General features: G+C 41.1%; 1 protein-coding gene across 5 annotated transcripts in view; it reads right to left on the bottom strand.

The window, feature by feature from the left end:
* Positions 1-997: 997 nt before the first annotated feature.
* The window catches only part of ahctf1 (AT hook containing transcription factor 1), a 36,259-nt gene continuing 14,042 nt past the window's right edge, over positions 998-23,214 (bottom strand). For 4 of the 5 annotated variants that reach the window (XM_084066005.1, XM_084066007.1, XM_084066006.1 and 1 more), the window contains exons 16-40: positions 22,778-22,918; positions 21,871-21,975; positions 21,545-21,641; positions 21,295-21,418; positions 20,994-21,050; positions 20,540-20,686; positions 20,252-20,442; positions 19,849-19,993; positions 19,111-19,242; positions 18,608-18,755; positions 16,150-16,294; positions 15,677-15,772; positions 15,156-15,300; positions 14,396-14,635; positions 13,204-13,867; positions 12,097-12,327; positions 11,589-11,691; positions 10,009-10,100; positions 9,390-9,712; positions 6,049-8,715; positions 5,480-5,723; positions 5,027-5,185; positions 4,841-4,926; positions 3,433-3,506; positions 998-2,514 (exon numbers count right to left, since the gene is read on the bottom strand). In XM_084066005.1, coding sequence (XP_083922131.1) covers positions 2,331-2,514; positions 3,433-3,506; positions 4,841-4,926; positions 5,027-5,185; positions 5,480-5,723; positions 6,049-8,715; positions 9,390-9,712; positions 10,009-10,100; positions 11,589-11,691; positions 12,097-12,327; positions 13,204-13,867; positions 14,396-14,635; positions 15,156-15,300; positions 15,677-15,772; positions 16,150-16,294; positions 18,608-18,755; positions 19,111-19,242; positions 19,849-19,993; positions 20,252-20,442; positions 20,540-20,686; positions 20,994-21,050; positions 21,295-21,418; positions 21,545-21,641; positions 21,871-21,975; positions 22,778-22,918 — 6,740 coding nt within the window. In that variant the 3' untranslated portion in view covers positions 998-2,330. Of the gene's footprint in view, positions 2,515-3,432; positions 3,507-4,840; positions 4,927-5,026; positions 5,186-5,479; positions 5,724-6,048; positions 8,716-9,389; positions 9,713-10,008; positions 10,101-11,588; positions 11,692-12,096; positions 12,328-13,203; positions 13,868-14,395; positions 14,636-15,155; positions 15,301-15,676; positions 15,773-16,145; positions 16,295-18,607; positions 18,756-19,110; positions 19,243-19,848; positions 19,994-20,251; positions 20,443-20,539; positions 20,687-20,993; positions 21,051-21,294; positions 21,419-21,544; positions 21,642-21,870; positions 21,976-22,777; positions 22,919-23,214 lie in introns of all 5 variants that reach the window. The other variant, XM_084066009.1, reaches the window with a different exon arrangement.

Raw genomic sequence — 23,214 nt, forward strand, 5'->3', positions numbered from 1 at the left:
TGGTGGAAAAAGTACTAACATTCTTTACTTAAGTAAAAGTATCAATACTGCACTGTAGAAATACTCTGTTACAAGTGAAAGTCCGGTAATCAAAATGTACTTGAGTAAAAGTAGGCTACAAAAGTATTGATATCAAAATGTACTTGAAGTACCAAAAGTAGAAAGTACTCATTATGCAGAATGTCCCCATTTTACAAGATTTCAAAAGTATACAATCATTTGAAAATAGCAGATCTACAGGCTTGTGAGCTTGTAGATCGGCTATTATTATTTTAATCTAAATCTACAAAGTAAATATTTGCCTTTGAGATGTACTAGAGTAAAGGTACTGAAAACTGGAAATACTCAAGTAAAAATACCTCAAAATTGTTCTTAAGTACAGTACTGTAGTGAATGCACTTAGTTACTTTACACCACTGGGGGCGATATAAGGGCATTACATGGTACATAAATGATGAAATACATGTTCTTAACTATTGCCTCTCATCCATATATTTAGAATATAGTTGCTGTCGAGCAAAACTGCAGTGCCAGAGTTTAATGTGTTCATACAAGGTATTGAGGTTGAGCAGTTTTGAGAGAATCAATGGTTTTAGTCAATATTTCCATAAAATGAGGTGTATGCTTCATTTCACTCACTAAGTTTCCCCACATGTGAGACAAGGAGGCATCAAACAGACCAGAGTAGTTTAACCATTTGAACATTATACTACACTAAAGAGTCCAGGTAGAGTAACTAGAGACTGCAGGCCATGGTTACCTGATACATGACAGCTGCTTTCACTTTAAACAGACTGTGTTATCAATTATACAGCAGAAACACTCTCTGCTGGAAACCGCAGTTGCACACATTGAGACTTTATAGGCCAGCCAATACATTTTATAGTTAAGTAAAGTTCTGAATGAATGACTTAATCAAACTGCTGAGCTAAATCCTGAACCAAAAACATTCACCTCACTAAAAGGTAAACCAAACAATGAATACTCCTTGGGTACATGCATTTCTCTTATTTATCAAATTATGAGAGCTTGTGTTTAGTGTTCTCAGATCGGCACATCAGAAGTTTCAAGCTTGTGGCAACAACTTTGACAGACAAGTCTTTGTTGTAACATAAAAAAAAGATGACCTCAAATTTCTAGATAATCTTTCATTGGATCTTCTGCGATCGATGCATCTAGAAAACATGAATGCCAACAGGATCACAAACTGTCACAGCGGCTCAATGAACTGAACCAATAAATTCACACCAAGCTTAAAGATGTCCAGCTTTACAATATTTATCAGCAGTCATCATACGTCCATGAGAAAGGGGCCTTGGTGACAGTCACTTGGATGCACCTACTGTATAATTTCAAGTAATTATCTGCACACTTGAATAGAATTAGAATTTTCCTATTTAATATTTATTGGTTCAATGCAAAAGGCATGACAACATTCATAAGATAGACCATTGTGTGTGCTTTATTTTCAGAGGAAATATTAAATATCAGCGAGAACCCAGAGGTTAGGTAATAAGGGTTGTGAAAAAATGTATTTGGTTAGCTGGAGGCACAGGATCACAGGGCAGGCAGAAGACATAGACAGTATCACTACAAGAGGATAATCATATAGATTAGTTTTTTTCACTCAGAATGTAGCCGTCTAATGTAGCCAAAATGCACAGGTAATTTATGTATGCATATCACAAATACTGTATCTGTGTAGTTTATTCCTACTGTAGGTACAGTACTGTCTTTATGCCATGCACTGTCTCTTCTACTTGACAAATGTGATACAAATTTGGTCACAACAAACTAAAAAAAAAACAAGCCTTGGTTCATGAAAATAGTCACCAAGTGTGTAAAAACAAGTGTTAGAACAGAATCCAATAACTGAAGATCTGGTTTCTCTTATAAAGGACAAATGGAATACAAAAATAGTCCAACTTCATTGGCAGTAGTGTACAAGTCGTATTTCAGAGAAGCCAAACTAGCAAATGAACTCTTAAGACTAAACTAAGACACTGGACCAGTTAGGACCATGATGTCAGAACACTCGGTGAATAAATTCTCAACTTCTTGATTTATTTATTTATTACTTAACTTTATTTGGAACAAATCAATAAAAACTATTTACACATATTTATCATAACATATCAACCTGCTTCTCTTCTTAAATAGGAAAAACAGCAGGTGGCAAAAACCTGTTTTCTTTTTCCTTTTCATTTGTTTACTTTGTGCTAAAGACACAAATGAAAAAAAAAAAATACAATAAAATTAATAAAACCTCAAGCGATGTTCTAACCCATATTTGGGTGCTTGCATTATTTTAAGAAACAGCCGTTTCATCCTCAGAGCTTCATCCTCCGAGTAACAGGTCTGTGAAAAGCCTTGTCCAGTATACGCTTGCTTCGCTTGTCCAAGCCTGTGTTGGCCTTCCTCTGAGCTTGTGGTTCAGGTTGGAGGGTGGGGGAGGCTAGTGGGGAGATCAAGTCCAAATCTTCTATGGTAAGTTCTTTTAGAGTTGCTTTGGACCTGGAAACACAAAAAATTAAAAAAGAAAACAGTCAGGAGTTCCTCCCATCAAGTAATATAATAATTAAGATTACACTTATTATTAGTTCCTATGCTGCTTCCTACAATTCTCTATGCACTTTCACTTCTTCTGCATGGGATTGATGCTACTAAGATAATTTACAATGGCAAAATAAAAATCATCCATCCATCTGCCCACCCACCCATCCGAGGTTGCTTACAATGAGAACTAGACAATTTTGACGAATTTACAAAACTGCAGTGGTTTCCCCAATGCAGTTGGTGGGTGCACCAATTTGTGGAGAAAAATAGCATTTCTATGACCTGACACTCAGCCTGAATTTCCATGTCATTGTTCATTGTCTGGAAGTGCTCCCAATAGGCTCTGTGCATAATTGTAGTCCCTATGCCTGCACACCACATCGTGACAACCGCATTAAGTCGCATTTTATCCAGTTTGGCCCATCATCTAAAATAGGTTTGATACCCCTGCCCTAACCAATCATAAGCTAGTGAATACTGAACTCTGAGATAAATTTCCTATTTCAGTATACAGTGGGTTTTTGAATAGCCCGACACCAGGACATCATTTCCAATTATTATTCCTGGGATTCAATTCTATCCCAACATTACCACCACCATTGTTTTAAAATGTCTTGCACTAAAATACATATTTTTTAATGGGTGTAACTAGCTAATCAGGGGATAGAGCCAGGCACGCATTTATATGAAATACGGTTCAATTTGCCTTTCTGGCAACCACACTAATAAAATAATGACATGTACACAATAAAGGATGGCAAATTTGATTATATTACAGATGCAAGTGTCTACTTCCACAGAATAACAACATATAATTCATCATCTTGATGGTTCTCAATATCGGTATCCATCAGACCATAAAGAGTACAGTCTTACTTGGCAGTTCGTTTGTTAGTCGCTTTGGTTTTAGTGACTGCTGGTTTCTCCACGTCTTCCAAAATATGTTCATCCTGAAAACATACAACTCAGTTTAATACTATTAATAATTAAAGTCGTACTGTGTAGCATCCATTTTTGTAGTCTTTTTGTCAACACCGTCCACCGTCCCAACACAATTATGGATGTTCCACTACAAAAAGGACATTAGCTCATTCAGTGCCAAGCTTATTTATTCATGTTAATGGAATTTTGGTTCTGAGTGCCACAGCCAAAATTCATTGTAAAAAAAAAGTGCTTAGGAAGCGAGATACAGCCTTTTTAAGTTATAGGTTAAACAAGGAGTGGATGGAGCAGCAAATCTTCAAATCATCATATCTTGGGTTCTGAACATGTTTTTCCCAAAAAAAAAAAAAAAAAAAAAAACTTTTATTTTGAATTTTGTTTTTTTTTTGAAAAATGTTTTATGACGGATTTGACGGATTGTGGCGCTCTGGGCGTCAGGCCACGTGACGGATTTGACGGATTGTGGCACTCAATGAGTTAAGTTTGAAATACCAATACATTTAACTTTACATTAAAAAAGGTAGTTCTGATTTCTGATCAGACATCAAAACAGACAAAACTGTGCCACATTATGTAGAGGCGGAAACTTTTTTATTTTCATTTATATAGATACTTTACTTCTACCAGGCAGTTTTCTTTTCCTTTTATCTCCTTTGTCCAAACCATAGTAAAACATAAAATTGTTACAGCTTTTTAGGCAATAAACTGTCAAAGAGCAGTGAGGAAATGCATACAGAGGTAGGCAACCTTTATGAAGTGCCATGTTTTTACGTATGACACCGCCTCAAAATAAAATATTTCCAAACGATTTTGATTGTCCATAAATATTACAACTTTTAAAATATTGTATTTGAACCAAAAATCCTCTCTCTCACACTCTCTCAGCCAGTGTGCCAGTGATCACCCTCACCTGTGCCAATGATAGCACCCGTGCCTAAGGTTGCCTACCCTTGGCATAAAGTATGTCAGCAAGAATGTTAACCCCAGAATAGGAACACTAGGGTTCATGTGGTTAAGGTGTGCAGCCATGTAGCCAATAACATGTAGCTATAAAATATTATAACCTCACCAGGTATAGTATTTACAAGTGAAACACAACTTAAAGTAGAACATGTAAACCCTGGTTATTGCTGTTACATTAATGTCACACCAATGTAAATGCTTAATTACAATTATTGCTATATAACATGATTATTCCCAATAATCACGTTATTAGAAACTCCTGTTTCTGTCAGTGTAAACACACTGACAGGAGCTCTGAATAGAGTGTGGTTACCTGTCAGACCTGTGGAAGCATCTAGTTTACTGAAATAAAACATGTTAACACACACAAAACACTTACCTGAGGAGCGATGGAGACAGCTGTTCTTTTCCTTCGAGTAGCAGGAGGCAGAGACTCCATCTCCACAGGAAGCGTTGATCTGCGACCTGACAAAATACCCACAGACAACACATCTACCATTATAATCCTACTACATGGCATGATGGATGAATAAATGAATGAATGACTGAATGAATGTCAGCAGACCTCTTGTCGACCTTCTAGAAGGTGACATGGAGTCATGGTCCTGTTCTGGAGCCAGGCCGGTCTCTGTGGAAACGGGTGGAGGAGAAGGAGCCCGAATGGCCGATGACCTCATCCTTTTCTTACTGGACCCAACCATCTCTGTGATGACCACTCCTTCAACTGGAAAAGTAGTAGTTAAATGAAAATACTTCACACCCTACTACATATACACACACAAATGCTAGAAAACATAGTCGCTGTCGGGTGGTCAAGTAGTGTTCATTTTCAGATTGTTTTTAAAATAACCTTTTAAAAACCAATGTAGTTATTATTTATTCACAAGCTCTTGTTAATACTTTTCATCGGTTCAATATTTATAAAACCCACAGACTTAACCACTCAAAAATAGCAAACAACTACTATCTTTTGCTAAATGTCCACAAAATAAGCTTGAGTTGTTCTTGATACGCTTACCTTCATGTTTCTGCTGTTCATCTCTCAGCCTCCTGATGAGGGCGTCGGCCACAGGTGTCTCAGAGTCCACCTCCAGAGGTGTGTCCAATAAGGGCAGGTTCCACATTTTGTTCCTGGTTTGTCGACGTGAGTTAGTGATTGGTGGGACATCACTGTCAGACTCGGACAGATTTTTATTTTTATTGGGCGATGTTCCAGTCAATTTCCTCCTGGTCCGAGAAGGCGATAGAGGAACTAATTGCACCTGGGTGTCAGAGGTAAACAGGACAAGTCATCTATCACATATCCACGTGTGTACAATTTCACAGATTAGATTATTTTACTTTGGACAATAAAAAGGATCTTATGGTTTCAAGTAGTAATAGTCCTCATTGTTTGATTGTTCATAAATACATCACATGTTCCTATTCAATTAATATAGACTTAAATCATTTGTATGCCTAATGTGTGATTAAGATAAGTCAATTTGTGGTTGTACAAGTTTTAGCTAATTCTTTAAAGTGTTCATTGTGACTGGATTCTGACAGTCACTCTGCTACTTGTAGCAGTTTATGACAGCACAATTATACCTTAGGATTAAGGTCAAGGTTCTCTGTAAGCTGGGTCTCTGCTGCTCTGTGCCTGGTGGTTATCCTGGGGGTGTTAACAGGAGGAATAAACGTCTGGTCCTCCTGGACCTTGGCAGGAGTCTTCTTAATAGACCTGGGGGTCTTCTTGTGGGTGCTTGTTGCCTGACGTTTAGCTGGAGTTTGGACCTCAGAGTTGACCTGGGCATCGTCTTCATCGTTCATGTTCTCCTCCACCTGTTCCTCTTCTTCAGCCAATGACACGTCCTTAGTATTACTGCGAGTCTTCCTGTTTGTTGGAACCCTCTGGGAGGCCCTGCGTTTGGCTGGGGTGGAGGTCAGAATGGAGCTCTCTGGGAGACTGCTGTTGACTGCCGTCTCCTCCTTCTCCTCTTCAGGTTCAAGTTGGATCTTGCGGGTGCTGCGTCGAGATGGACTAGAAGCAGGCTGTTTGGGTTCCTGGCTACTGTGGCTAGGTCTGCCTCTTCTACGAACAGGTGTGGCAGGAACAGGTGAGGCAGGAACAGGTGAGGCAGGAACCACAGCGTCTGTGTCCAGACCCTCCTCTTGCCCCCCATCCTCCTCCCGGACAGGCGAGATGAAGGTCACCGTCTTTCTGCTCTTTGTAGTCCTCCGTGTGGGTGTTGAGAGGGCCTTCCTCCCCCTCTTAGAGGTGGACAGTTCATGCCCGTTTGACTTCTCTTCCCGTTTATCCCCCTGCAGCTCATCAACCACCTCCATATTCTCTTCCACAGCCTCAGCTATGACCTCGTGGTCTGGATGTTGATCTTCAACCATGTGGACCGGATGGTGATCTTCCACAGAAACAGCCGCTGCTGCCTTACGAGAGTCAGTCTGTGCAGGTTGATGGCTATCAGTCACAACAGGTATATTCTCTTTAGGAGCAAAAACTGGATGTCTAAGGTTTGTTGCGTTAATTTCTCCAGATTTTTTATCCGTGTCCTCCTCCAGGAGAGGAGATTTGGAGAACACAGTCTTTCTGCTCCTTGTAGACCTACGTGTGGGTGTTGAGAGGGTCTTCCTCCCCCTCTTAGAGGCGGACTTAATTACCTGTTCATGCCAGTTTGACTGGTCAGACTCAGGCTCCTGTTTATCCTCTATATCTGTTGCCCTGCATGTCTTGTTACTCCCCTCCTGTAGCTCCTCAACCACCTCTATATTCTCTTCCACAGCTATGACCTTGTGGTCTGGATGTTGATCTTCGACTATGTGGACTGGATGGTCATCTTCCACAGAAACAGCCGCCACTGTCTTACAAGAGTCAGTTTGTGCAGGTTCATGGGTATCCGTTTCAACTGGTCCATTCTCTTCAGGAGAAGAAACTGGATGAGAGAGGTTTGTTGTGGGTTCTGATGTGGTTTCTCCTTTATTCTCCTCCTGTGCTGTGTCGTTAATTTCTCCAGATTCTTTGATGGACTGCTCCTTTCCATCAAGTTCTGGCATGGGTTCTTCCACTTGGGTCAATGCGAAGTCTGAAGCAGTTTCAGGGTCTTCCACAGCCATCATCACAGGCTCATATTTCTGTTCCTCCACTGTGTCTGGGCTGATCTCAGAACACTCATTCATATGGTCAGTATGGGGTTCTGGACCACTAGAGCCACACAAGACAGACGGAGCCTTGTTTTCTTCTAGCTCAGTCCATCCCGCTATTTCTACTCTATCCAAGCAGTCCATCTCCGAAGGATCATCTTCTGACTGAGCCTTATTTTCCTCCGTCTCAGTCCATCCTGCTATCTCTATTCTATCCAAGCTGTTCAACTCCGAAGGAGCATCTTCCGACTGGGGAACGTCTTCAGCCAGAGGAGTGTCTTCAGTCTGGGGAACGCTTTTGCTCAATGGAGCGTCTTCGGTCAGGGGAACGTCCTCCGACAGGGCAACGTCTTCGTTTAGGGCAACGTCTTCGGTCAGGGCAACGTCTTCGTTTAGGGCAACGTCTTCGGTCAGGGCAACGTCTTCGTTTAGGGCAACGTCTACGGTCAGGGCAACGTCTTCGGTCTGTTGAACGTCTTCGGTCTGTTCGTCTTCGGTCAGGGGAACATCTTCGGTCTGAGGAGCGCCTTCTTCCGACAGGAGAACGTCTTCCGACAGGGGAACGTCTTCCGACAGGGGAACGTCTTCCGACAGGGGAACGTCTTCCGACAGGGGAACGTCTTCAGTCAGGGGAACGTCTTCCGACAGGGGAACGTCTTCAGTCAGGGGAACGTCTTCAGTCAGGGGAACGTCTTCAGTCAGGGGAACGTCTTCCGACAGGGGAACGTCTTCAGAAAGGGGAGAGTCATGGTTGTCTGTGCCAAGGAGAATGACCTCTGACTGGGTCACAGATCCAGGGTCAGCTACCTCTGCAGGAGGCTGGGTGGAGGGTTCCAGATCATTCTCCATAGGTAAAGTATCAGCCTCTGAATCCACATCCAACTGCAGGGAGAAGCTGCTGCTGCTGACCTCTGTCTCTCTGGGTTGGTGAAGCTGGGTGTCACCAAGGTGGTCTGCTTCCGCCAGGCCCTGCTCCTGGTCCTCCACTAGCTCCAGGGGAACCAGGAGAGTTGTGGAAGGTTGGAGGTTCATGTAAGAGGTCCCATCCTCCACCATGTCATCTCCATCCATAATTCTATCTGTCCCCAGTCTCACCACCACCACCTCTCCATCTACAATCTGGAAGAGGGGGAAATGCAGAAAGAGGTGAAATTGGTACACAGGATGTTTAAATGATCAAAAGAAAAGTGTATTCCTATCATTCCAAACCTGCGACACACAAATAAACCTGTTGTTTTAAAACACATCAACATGTGACATAATAAAAGCAATCACAGTCAGTAATTAGTAGGGATGCAATGGTTCAGTCAGCCCACGGTTCAGCTTGAAGCTTGTTTTAACAAATATTTTAGGTTCAGGTACAATTTGTAGGGGGAAAAAAGTTTGATTTTTTTTTTTAACATATTCAAAGAGCAATTTTCTATTCAGACACATTCCATTATGACAACATTGCCAGAATTCAAGTGCATCTTGAACCGTGGATGGCAAACTGTATGGTTCAATATAAGGCCCCCTTTAGACGACAACCGTCTCTAGAGAAAACGGCAAAATAAAATATCAGATGTGCCGTCCGTTTAGAAGGCAACGGCGTTATCGGGGGTTGAAAACGTAACAAAATGAAACTAACTTCCAGAGTGGAAATCTTTGAAACCGCTCAGCCTCGTATCTCGCGTGGCCTAAAAAGAACCGTTGCATCCCTAGTAATAAGTATGTTAGCACAGTGTTGTTTACCACATCAAAAACAAAAAAGGTCTATGCTGTGTTTATCTGCAATGTTAGAACATGACTGTTACCTTCAGATCCGTTTCAGGTGGAACCAATGACAACACGGCAGCCTCCTGCTCCGATAGGTAGTGGGTGTGCCTCTGGTCCAGGAAGAGAGCAGGGAGTGGGCGTGCCTTGAGAGGAGGCACCTCCTCTATGATCTCCACCTCACTGCCTGAGTCCTCCTCTTCTTCCTCCTCCTCCTCTTCATCATCGTCCTCCTCCTCTTCCTCTTCTTCAGCATCGTCATCATCCTCCTCCTCTTCTTCAGTACCATCAGACTCCTCCTCAACATCCTCGTCCTCAGAGGCAGGGCTAGAAAGCTCCTCGCTGTCATTCACAGTCACTACGGCTAGAAACACAGTCAGCAGGTTACAAAAGGTGTGTTCTACGGGTGAACCGCTAGAAAATTAAAATGTATATTCATGATTAGAAAACGAAGAAAACTAAAACGTCTTAACTGTTACTAGCCAATAGCTAGATATCTGGACATGCAAGGTCGGTATTAACTGATGCATAACAGTAATTGAATAATTGATATAGTGATGCATCATGTAATAATTGCAGTTTACAACTTCACCAAAAAAAGACTGTCTTTATTCCATGTTATAAAATGAAAGGTGTGTGAATGTGTGTGTAGCCTCTTACAGTGAGAGTCTGTGGCACTGGGCTCTGAAGAGCAGACAGAGGTCTCAAGTTTCTGGATGGTTGATACCGGAAGATCTTCAGCTTCTGGTTCACTGGGAAGAAACCAATACAAAAGACAACGGTTCAGACTGTAAATAAAGAAAAAATCCACGGACCCTGCCATTTTGCATGGCCAGATGGCCGCATCCTACTTTATCCTAAGTTATTGAACAACAAAATCCACGTAGAAATCACATAAAAACATGCTAGAAAAAAAAAATGGCGGACATTTTGACCAGATTGTATAGGGTCACACTTTTGAGTATACATAACACCGGATTCAAATCCAAAACGTAACTTTATACAAGTCATCTCCGTCGGTAGGTCAGTATGTCCTGATAACACCCAATGAATGGTCTGATAAATCGCGTGAAAAAACGTGATAATGTCCCATTCAATGCATTGATAGCATCCGAATCAGGTGGCTCTGTACCGTGTATGCCGTGAGCTGACCTCATTTTATGGGTCACACTTTTTAGTATAACACCCTGTTGTCACCGGAGCTAACTCTGGAGCGACAAAATCGATATTTCTTGTGAATTAAAAACATAGCGATTGTGCATTGTTGGTGGTGTTAAATGCAACCATATTTAAATGCCAAAAAAGCATTTAATTTGCAATGTCTTTATTATTATTTTACTATATTTTGGTGCCATTTACGTATATAGCCTACTGTTTTTGTCAGATTTAGAATATTGTTTATTTTTTTCAGATACATTTTCTACATTAATCTAACCATATTATAACCATATAAGATCAAACACAAGTTAAACGCTGCACTTTCTTAACACATCGGGTGCCAAACACGGTCTGAACCGTGTGTTTACTTAGTGGCGGTTCCGAAGCTTCGGTGCCGAACACGGTCTGAACCGTGATTTCAGTCTTTTTGTTTTTTTTCGTTTTTCTCCGCGCGGGCGGGGCTAGAGCAGCTCTAGGAGCACCCATTGTAATCCTGCGAAGGAAGTGCCAGATCGCTCACCGGAAACACTTTTTTTCCCCCCATCCGGTTCCTGTCTATTTCCTACTTTGAAACGCCTATATCTCCAAATCTGTTTCCTGTGGGGAAAAACGGTCATGCGCGATGCGCGATTCCCCCCCCGTTGTAACTCGCCAGGGTAATGTTATGGTTCCAGCCTGTAGCCAGGCTCATGGGACAACATGAATCACTGCTTTTTTTTGCGTGGATTTGCTTGTAACGCACGCGGAAGGTTTAAACAGCAAAGCGCAGTCAACGGGGAGAATGCTGGCACCCACGGTAAGTTGTTATGAAAAAACGCTGGCACCCGATGTGTTAAAAATTACACATTTTATTAGAAAAATGTAATCCCTGGGATAAAATGTCCCTGGGACCCTAAAAGACCACCCTTGGGTCCCGGGACCCATTACATTGAAAACCTAGCAACATCACTGAATATAACCATAAAGCACAAAACAACATATTACCAAGACAATACATGAGGTCCCCACTGTACACAGAAAACCAACCTATCGACGGGGCAGTTTGTTTAATGCTGCAATGATATAGAGATGAGGGTGTTTACCTGTTGGAGGTCCAGGACTGTGAAACCTCGTGGATCCCAGAGCGAGTCAGAGGAGATGTCAAGTCATCTCCAAACAGCTGTTGCTCTACAAATTCTGTCAGATCTAGGGGGAAGCAAAGCAAAGTTTCAGTTTACACACTGATAACTATTTATAACATCCGTATAGATCATATCAACTCATGATCAGAGTCTATCACCAGCTAAACAGACAACAAACTAGCTGAAGTGCTTTTTACATAAGAAAATAATTATTCTGGGTTAAATGCTAAAATGGTTTAGAAGCTCCACATTAAATCTGCTATCATTAAAATCATATATGTTCCGTTTTCGTCTGGTTAATATATCCGAAGGCATGCTGGTACAGTGCAGGTCGACAGATATTGTTTATAACACTGCTATCAATGCTATTCTATTATTTGAATCCAGTGAATACACTATGCAATCTACACATCTGTTCTGAATGTATTAAATACTGACTCATGTATGGTTTTAAGAGACGTAATCTCACCTGTTGTGGATTCTAGAGCAGGTTCCAGAGGCTCCACATGTTCTGGAGAAGGGTCCAGAGCAGGTCCTGCACCAGGTTCTGTGTCTATTGCTTCTAGATTCTCAGTGATCTTTAAGGTTGTGGCCTCATATTGGATGTCCATCAGATTATCAGCTTTCTCTGACTGGTTATGAATTTCTTCTGCCTCAGGTTCAGGGGTCACAATCTCAGCCACTTCCTCCTGGTTACTCCCTAGGTACAAAATACAAGGAGTGGGATAGGTCAAACAATGCTAACAAGCAGACTGGGACCAGTGATAATATCTATCTAAACGGCAGACCCCAACTGGGACCATCTATTAAAAAACAAAACAATTCAAACTTTATTTATAAAGCACATTTAAAACCACCAAGATTTAATGACCAAAGGGCTGTACAGGATAAAAACAAATAATCAGCATAGGCATATAAATGTACTTGAGTGTCAATTGTCAGTACAAAAGAAAATAAATTAAGCAAACTTAAGCTAAGGCTTAAAAACCCATCCAGACTAGGAACAGTGGTATCATCTATCAAACAACAAAATGTCCATCTTAGAAATGTAAGAAGAAAACATCAAGGTGGTTAAGGATCTAACAAGCATTTATTTGTTTTTATATTGGTCCAGTAATGCCTGCTTTGGATTATTTATCTAATTATTTTGCAATATATAACCATGCAAAAACAATAATAATAGTAGTAATATATATATATATATATATATATATATATATATATTGTCTTCCTTAATCTTGAATGTTAAAACCAAGTAGCTGATTTGTTTATGAAACAGGATCAAGTTCTACGAGTACTTTTGAAGTACTCATAGAAGTGATGCATTTCTCTCCCCAGATAGTCTGGTGAGTCTCCTGTGTGAAATAATGGAGGACTAAACCGGATTCGTTAATACATATATTATTTTCATAATAAATGTTTTTAGATTCGATTCCAAATCTGTTTGACTCTATATGGTTATGTGTGAGTCATAGTGACGGGGCAGTGGCCAGCCGGCCCGCCAACCCATTAGCCAATTTTTAATAGAAGATTAACTGAGGTCTGTAAAGACTAAACCTCCGAACAGTTTAATTACCTGGATCCTGAATAGATTCCTCGACTTCGTCCAGGTCAAAGGTCAGAGAGTCTTCCTGCTGGACGGACTCCACCTTCCCAGACTCCTCCCCCTCTTCCACCTTCTCCTGCTCTTCAGCTTCATGATCTAGACACACCTCCATCACTTCTTCCGGTTCCTCAGGTGTTTTGTCCTCCTGTACGTCCTGTCCTTCACACTGTACTTCCTGTGGTTCGTGTTCAGTGGTTGGTGAGACGTTTTCCTGTCTGAGTGGAGGCCCTTCCGGTTCAGCTACCAGTTCAACTGGGGGTTTAACGTTTAGAATGACTTCGTCGTCTTCCTCACTGCTGGGCCGCCCGTCTTCTCTCACTAGATCTTGTAGAAGAGGTGCATCGTGGAACTCGAGGCTTGTGTCTGTCGAGTGGACAGAAGCCTGGCTCGTATCTAAGCCCAGACTGAGACGCCCTGGCAGCGACACCCTCGATGACTTGGTTTCCGTAGTGACCTCCGGGGTAGAGGACGACTCGCTCTCCGAGACTGTCGGCTGGGGCGACGGGACGCCCCCTTCTGGCGGAAGGAACTTCACATGAGGCTCTTCATCATCGTGAGACGACCAGACCTGATGAGAGGACTTCATCAGCGGGGAGCCTCTGGTCAACAGGCTGATCTCACTATCTGCTGCCATCTAAAATGAAAAGAAAATGTCAAAACAGTGTTTTTGTTTCCACTGACATAATCCATTATTGTCAAAATGTGGTTACATTAAAAAAAAAAGTGCAAAAGTAGCAAGATGCAATACTTTACGAAATACATACTTCCTATTGTCAGACTAGTATCACTCTGGAGTGCATATAGACTAACACTAGTCTAGTGCAGAGGTTCTCAAAGTGGGGTCTAGGGACCCCCAGGGGTCCTTGAGGGGGTCAGCGGCAAAATTTGTTAATATAGCATCTAAATCAATTTAGCCACTTTCACTTTTTTTACTTTGTCCATTCTAAAATAGCTGATCTACAAGCTCAGAGATTGTAGATCTGTTAAATCTGTTATTTTCACACACAAATAAACATTTAACAAATTTCTAACAATAGAAGTTTCCCTTTTGAGATTGGGGAAATATCAATATCAATTTGGGGGTCTAGTCATTGACATGAAAATATTTGAGAACCAATGTTATGTGTTTAATTCCTGTGTGACGAAAAAGAAGCTCTCTCACCCCATTGCTCCAGTGCATGCTATGCTTCAGTTCAGACGTTTCAGTTGTTTCAGTGTGTTCTATGAAGGTGATGCGGCTCTCCTTGCTGCGCGGAGGAGGGGGGGTGTTGGAGCGGGCTGGGGAGGCGGTAGGGGAAGGACCAGGAGAGGGGGCGGGGGAGGGCCTTAAACTGCTGCGCAGGATGGACTGAGGAGTGAAGGCCGGGAACACTGGACGATCTGCACATAGAGCCCTGGCACGCTGAGAGTGTACACACAAACACAATTATTGTAGGGCTCATGCCCAAGTTGTCACATTCACATTTTTAAAGACTGCAAACGTAATACATTTTTTTTTTTTATGTTGAAATTCTCTCCTCTTTTTTTTTCATTTTCATTTATTTTTTGACGATGCATCATGCAATCAGAGGCCTTCTAAAGGAAATTACAGACAATAAAATGTAATAGATTCATTTTACAGTGGTCCCACCGCCCATCAGACAGTCTAAGTTGCAGTTGTAGCAAGAATTGTTGGTGGTCCATAGTCAGTTGGCAGTGCCCAAAAAACATGACATCCCTTTCACTAAAATGCCATGGTTAAAGTTCAGGAGGCAAAATGCATTCATTTTGAAGATCATGGCATATATGCCAACACAGCTGTGAATGCCATTTCATAGAGACTTTAAGATTTAAAATGGATCAGAAGGTGCAATGTCAAGATCAAGACCTGTTAAATATCAACACATGTGAAAGTCAAAGAACCAACCAAAATGCAGTCTCACCTTGACCACCTGTGGTGTCTGCAGCAGCCTAAGTTCAGGAGCTTTACTGATGCTCTTATGAGGACCACAGGAGCTGGGAGGTCTTGGCGGGGTGAGGAGGAGACGTGGGGTCTGACAGGAGGGGTGGACCACCAGGTCCAAGAGCCTGGACCACAGCAGGACAAGGAAGACAACTGTTATTAAAGGTTTCAATGTAGCACAAGATAGGATGCCAATAAGAGTTGGAGAGAGAGGTGGCGGCTCAAAGATGGAGGAACTGACAGGTGTAGGAGACAGAGACAACGGAGGTGATGGAAGAGAGAAGGCGACTGAGATAGGAGGTGACAAAAATGGAGTAAGTGACAGAGATGGAGGAAGTGATAGAAATATGGAAGTGACAGCTAAAGGTCAGAGATGGAGGAGATGATCCATTTCCTGCTTTAGTTCACACAGTTTAAGCATATTTGTTTAAAAGCTCAAAGTCAGTCTCATGAAAAGCTCATTTGAATAGTCATGTTTATGTCCTGTGTGTGTGTTCGCACCTGGACTTCCTTTTGGCTGTCATGGTGATGGGCGTGCCCAGGAAGGCTTCAGGCAGGGCTAATGAAACAGGCTTAGGGCTAGTGCTCTGGTTGGGACTGGAGGTAAAAACACAGTATAAGGGGAGGTTAGAATAGCAGATCACATAGAACAGAACACAGCTGAACAGCTAGTTGTTTGCAAATTTCAATTAAAATCAAACTTTATAGATCACAGTCAGTGCATTAAAACCAAATATAATTTATTTTAATGTACAAAAAGTAAAAATGCACATAAGAAAGATAGGTCACACAAAAATATTATAATTGATTAATAATATACATAATAGATAAAACAGACAATAAAATACAGAGAATACATATAAAAACGGTAGGTATCATAAAATAGAAAATGTACTATCAACTTTGTGACTGGATTCACAATAATATAAATTAAAGACTTTTAAAGAGTTTAAGGTTGGAGGCGGTTTACCCACCTCCTGCCTGGGGAGGACTGAGGTGCCTTGCACAGCCACACCTCCTCGATCTTGGCCATAACATTTTTGAAGAAGCCAGCTCTGGACGTCACACTCTCAGTGGCACAGCGTCTGGCAACAGTCGACAGCGGCTGGGGCCTAGACACTTTAACACAGCATGGAAACATCCAATTCATTTTTTGCTTTATTTAGAGAAGATAGAGACAGGTATTTAAGGACATCAAGGCGGGAAGGATATGCAACACAGGAGTGCACCCGGGAATCGAATGGGGGACTTTGTGATTATGTGGTCGATAAACTAGAAACAGAAGGTAGATGATAAATATCCTGAGCCGTACTGTAACTGAGCCGTACTGTAACTGAGAGAATTTCAAGTTTTCGTATTGTAAACCGCACATTACTTTTGTCAGCATTCAAAATTAGGGTTTATCATTTTCCGGGAAATAGCTAATTTTAATTCCCGGGAATTTTCAGACCTTTTACCGGGCTTCCCGGGAATTCCTGTTAAAGGGTAAAAAAATAAATAAAGTGCCCACTAAAATGCATTTATATGTAGATACTTAAATAGCCAATTTTACATCGAGGTACCCAGATGTCCCTATTGTGTCCACCTATCCTGTATTCCCAGTAAGCATTGACACCTATCTATTTTCTATTAAATATGCAAGAAAATGATCAGATTTAGAACAAGATGTTCCATACCATATATATCGGGAGATGATTGGGGTAGCCACCTGTGTGACACCGGCACTGCTGCTGCCAGGCCTGGAATTTCGTCATTTTAGGGGAAAGGCCACTTTCAATCATTGCTATAGAGTGTTTGTTCAGTAACAGGAGTCTCCATGTCTCTCCAGCTCTTTAATAAACAGAAAATACATTTTCCGGTAGGTGTCAAAATCTCAGCCAATCAGGAGAGAGTACCCATTTTTAAGCTTCATTACTTTATAGTGTTCCAGTTCCAATTTTGCCTGCTCATTTCTTAGTGTCATCACTTCCAATTTCACTTGTTTAATCTATATCCTGATTGAGTTCTCTATCCTGATTGGATAAAATTGGAAATGAAACTGAAACGAAAATGCATTTTCTGTTTTAAAGAGCTGGAGAGACAAGGAGACTCCTTTTACTGAACAAACACTCTATAGCAATGAGTACTATCAGAATATAGAGCTATTTAACATTTATTTTAACCAAAGAAAATCCCTTACCCTACCTTTAATTATGAATAATTATAGCTTGTAGATTGGCTATTTTCACCATTTTATATTTTCACCATTTTACATTTTTAAAAGGAACAGTTTTCCCACCCGACAGCGACAATATATATACCGGTAGTCTATGTATGGTTCTACCAGTATATGAGTCAGTTTGAGCAGATTTCATACTAATCCACCTGGCCTGGCGGAGATCTGCCCTGTTGCGCAGCAGCACAGCAGGTGAAGACAATTACGGTAACTTAAACGAGGAGCTGCGCTGTGCACCCAAAACGCACTCAAACAATGTCAAACTATCACATTCTAGCTGCTGAAATAAACGTTCCATTTGTATCATTGTTGACAAGAGAACAGAACATGGATGTTGTGAACATGGATGTTGTTTGCAAAAGGATTATTTATTTATTGTCCATCAGAGCCCCAGTGAGGTCACAGCTTATCTCTACTTTTGCAGGATATTGATAGCCTAAACTTCTAATTTGTTTGCAGTTATTAATTTATATTAGGCTACTTGCTGGATATTAAGACTCAATTTTGGGATGTTGGCTGTATGTTGTCAAATGTATTAATCTATATTTTGTTGTTGATCAAATGTCGGGTTTTGTAGTGTGATTTTGATGTGCACATGCATGCGCTGCCACTGAATCAATAAGACAGACAGCTGTTGTGCAGTTCACTTGGGTGAACTGGGTAGTTCTAGTAAAATGGTAGTTTGAACGTTCTAAAATGTAAGTGTAGGCAGGGTACATTAATGATGATAAAAAAATCGGACTACATCGGTCTAATACTTTCTCTCTCTCTCTCCCTCGCACGCGCTCTCTCTTGCTCTCTAGTCTCTCCTCTCTCTCTATCAAAAGCATTGCTTGGCTTACACGCATTTTAAACTGGAATATAGGCTCGAAATCAAACCTACCCACTGTTTATGCAGCGTTTCACTTGATGTTGAATCTCAACTAGTCAACTGGTGTCTACCGTATTGACAGCAGAGGAAACGGTAAAATCAGCGTGGGCAGGACAGGCAGGGGGCATCAGGGCCTGCCCTGGTCGGCAAGTTAAGTAACTTGGCTAATTATAATAGTAATTCCTCCGCGCTGTAGATAGGCCTTTCTACTAATTAGTAGTCATTTCTAATAAGAAAAAACAACCAACGGGATCCCGGGGGATTCCCGTCTCCCGGGAATCCCGGTGTTAAACCCTAATTCATATGCTCCATTTGTCTCTCTCAGTAGTTTAACTGCTCCTCCTACCTTCTCTGTGGATGGTGGAGGGGTGCTGGTAGGGTTTGGATCGTTCCATGGACAACTTCCTCTGGACTCTGGGCAGAACTTTGCCGTACTGCTCCATTATGGCATTCCTGGTGTTGGAGCGCTCCTTCAGCTTGGGGTCTCTCTCATTCTGAACAGCAAGGGAGGGAACGTCAAGGTCATCTTCAGGATTTCAACTTGAGTTTCACTTTCACACATTTTCAATAATCGAACTTTAGAAAAAGTTGTACATCGTCAACCCTGAAAATCCACTGTTACCAACGGACCCTTATGGGTCTACTTTTATACTCTCAATTAGGATTTACTCTCCCCAGCTATCAGTATGAACTGTAAATGAATGGAAATTACTTTCAGAAGTTGAACACACAATTAATTTGTAATACATGTGCTCATTTTAGTTAGTAGCATTATGTTCATAAACTACAGGGCTCACCAGCTATGAACATAGTGTGAGCTCTGTCTGAGTGTGTGTGCATGTAACATACCACCAGGTTCATCTTCAGGGTTTGGTTGAGTCGTAGAGCTGGGATGTAGTTGGCCTGCTGCAGGTAGTGAACCATTAACACCTCTCTGTTGTGGAGGCCACCTGTTCCCTGTAGAAATCGCTCTAAACACTCCTACACACACAAACACACACGTCAGTGACTGATGACTGGGAAATTAATGGCTACATAAGTGTTCAGCTATGAGTTTCATTGCATATTACACTTTGCTGAATTATTTCTACACTTTAAAGAAAAACAAACATATCTCATCTATCCATCGATAGGTCCAGCCAATCTTTCTTCAAAACAGTCCACAGTACGTTGCTGACATATTGTGTTAATAAAACAATATAAATCACGAGCGCATCAAGTGTCTGACCAATCACACACAATGTTCTGTCACAACTTAGTAACGGCTAGTTTGACATTCTTTGAGTAGCAAAACCAAACAAAGTTCTGAAAGGCATTGCCGAAGTTCTTATAGGACCTCATTTTGTTCTTATTGACCTACTCTAGCTGAACAAAGTTTGGCGTCGGGTGGAGTATGCGGAGCATTAAGATTATACCTCTGGCTAATGGTAGGATATTGCATTTTTGGGATATTCTTACATTTTTCTGTATTGTTTTAGGTGTTATTTAAATGCATTTGTTTCTCCTTTATACTGCAAAAATTAAATAAAATACAAAATTAATTAGCCTTCTCTACACTTAACTGCTATTCATCCATTCAAATCCTACCTGTTCATTCAAACCCAAGGGTAGTTTGAGAAGTTCCTTTATGAGTCCCAGCTCCTGGCAGCTCTCATACAGAAACCCCATCAGTTCCTCCATGTTGAGTAGACTAGAATGCTGTCGCAGTAAAGACCATGCCTCTACCAGACACCTGGAGAGAGAGATAGTAGAGTTTACATAGACATTTAACTGGGATAAGTTCACCATGTTAATTTCATGGTTGTCTACTGCAGGTGACAGTGTTTTTGAGGCTGTGGGAAAATTGCATTTTGGCTGGCCTTCTTGGTTCTGGTTGTAAGCTCAACAATTTGCTTTTTGTGAACATACCAAAATTGTATTTGGAAGTCATATTCATGAATAACAGTAGTCTAGTAATGCTAGGGACAACAACACAAACTCGTCCTCTCACCTATTGTGCAGCAGTACAGACAGACAGAGTTTGGCGCGGGGGGTGGAGGAGAGTGCAGGTTTGCTGATGTGGAAGTATCTGAGAGCCGCTGGGTGCTGACCCTGGATCATCAATGCCTGCAGGACTCGATCATGCTGCCAAGTAAACTGGCTCTGAGACGTGGTCGGGTGGAGCAACAGCTCCACTGCACTCTGATCAGTAAAAAGAGAATCAACATGAGGTCAGTCAGAGGGAGAACTGGACTCTGATCAGTTAACAGAGTCAAGATATGCATGCCTGTGTGTGTACCTGGTGGTCATGATGGTCAAGCAGCCAAAGGCCCTGTACCAGCTTAACTAGTCCAATAGGGATGGCAAATGCGGTGGGAAAGGATTCCACTGACGCACCACCCTTACTGGAGAACGAATACATGACGTCCAGCAACAGATAGATGACCTGGGACCAATGGTTAAGGCAAATCAGTTTTCAATAATTCTGGACATAATGTTGTATCAGTGTCAGCAGCAGAGCATGCCTTGTGCACATACTATCAGTTAGACCTTAGGGGTCAAATTTGCCAAATATTAACCTAAATACTATCATTCTATTGAAAAGTAAAGATAAAAAAAATATATATATAATAAATGTGTCAACCTAGGAGAGAGCAGCTTGATTTTCACATCGTCCTCACAAAAAATAGGATAAACTGGTGTTGTTATTGTTAAACTGCTGTCATTAACTAGTATTGTTACTGTAAGGATACAATTGCATGTTTTGTAGCTTCCTCGATATTCTCCAGCAGGTAAATGTCCAACAGAGCCTAATGATCAGAGGGGAACACATGAAAACACATTTATTACACATATCAGCTAAGTGAACCAACATCTAATTAGGTTTAAGATTAGTAATTAGGTTACTGATGAACCATTATAAATGACATGTCAAAATAGGGTTAAATAATAATACTTTAAATAACCAATTATAAATGACATCAACACATTTAAATAAATTAAAACATCCACTATAAATGACAACACTTATCATGCTCTATTGCAAAAGCTCACATGTAAAGTAGGAGGTGGATATTGTCCTGTTCCACCTTCATCCCTCTTCCACAGCTCCACCAGATGTTCGCCACATTCACCCACCAGACCATCAATCATCAGACAGTCTGAACACCACCTCCCCCTGAAGAACAAAACCACTTTGACTTAATCTACAATTTTAATTTTGCAACACATCCCTTAAAAAAAAAGGTAATAGAGGATCTAGATGTATACGACATGGTTTGTGAATAATGGAAGAGCCACTCACTTAGCAAGTTTGCTGAGCTCCTCTCTACGGATGGTGTAATAGTTATTGATGACTGTGTGGCTGTAGAAAGGTCTGGAGATCTGAAGAGCATCATCACCTTGTGGAGAAGCACCATGACCCATTAATTCATGATCAATTGTCTTGGTTCAATCAATACAATAATCAATACAATCAGTCTTCCATATATGACAGATTTTGAAAGCAGCATTAAATGACCTAATTACCGATTTACTAAAATATACAATAAACACAGAACTAATCTAACAATCATAGTATAATTGATTGTTACATTACTAATGTACTGTAATAGACAGAGGTGTGCTTACCTGACCCCTCGGGCAGGAGACCAGTACGACAGAACCACAGAACCACTTGGGCATAATGGGAGATCAAACTGGAAACCATGTTTTTGTTCATCAGACCCACCAGACCTACACAATAGTAAATATAATTAGATACACAACACAATCATTAATACACAAACGGTTGGTTAAATACACAACTTGTACGTAAATATACACATCCAGTGGTTAGATACAGGATACACCTATGAGGGCTGCTCAAAACGTTCTAAGACTTTGTCAGTCACAAGTTCAGCTGTGAGGGCAGTGCCTGGACCTGGTGGTCAATTAGAGAAAGTTTACTTTGAAAGCATTCAAATTAGTGTGCCGATTTCATCTATTTTCTCCTAAGTCATTTTGTTAACCAGAACCTGTTTACTGGGATATGCGTGCATTTACTTGATTGCATCAGGCCGTTAATAAATACGTCGCAGTTATACCGGAGGATTAAGTGAGGCGAAAACCGCCGCTTGCTGTGGTAAAATGGTTTCTATACCATGCGAATGCTCCTTCACACAGAATTGATAGAATATATATATATATATATATATATATATATATATATATATATATATATATATATATATATATATAATATTTATGGGGTATGGTGTCACATTCCTGTGACACCATACCCTCCATGTTCACCCGATCGTACCCTGTGGGATGGCTTTTCGATTCCCCAAAAAAATCTAAATTAAGCTGAATGGAAAAACCATACATAATAATATGACAGCAGAACTTCACAGTTGAAGACATCCCGCATTGTTTATGAAAGTGGCAGGCATGTAGGAACAAATGCATATCATCTGGGGTAATTACTTTGAAGGAATATTCTTAAATAAATGCTACACCTTCAAACTCTAGGACCAGCCCTCAAATGTGTGTGTACCTCTCTGTGTGAGGTCGTGAGCTTCATGAAGCAGACATTGGAAGATAGTGCTGAGGTTTCCAAGCAGCCTCTGGCTGTGCTGGAGAAGCTGCAGGGTCTGTGGGTCAGTGAAGTTTGATGAGCTGTCAAACAGTGGAGCACCTGAGGAACACACAAACACCCCTTGAGTTACATGCACTGGAGAGAACAAAGAGATGATGTTTATGAAGCCTTATTTGTAAAATCATAAAAAACGTAAGTTTTTAACTAAGCCATGATGGCTAACTAAATGCTGTACATTTATTACATGGATTGAGGTCGATTGAGGCATTCTAAAGTTGTTTCCTAACAGCAGGAGCAGATCTGTTTATATTGCAATGAAAGCATATCCTTTTAAGCCAATAAATCTTTTCAATAAATATTGTCAGTCAAATTATTGATTTTGTTCATGAATACAA

This window comes from Gymnoscopelus microlampas (genome assembly GCF_963454915.1).
Source record: "Gymnoscopelus microlampas genome assembly, chromosome: 1".
In the NCBI taxonomy this organism is placed as follows: Eukaryota; Metazoa; Chordata; class Actinopteri; order Myctophiformes; family Myctophidae; genus Gymnoscopelus; species Gymnoscopelus microlampas.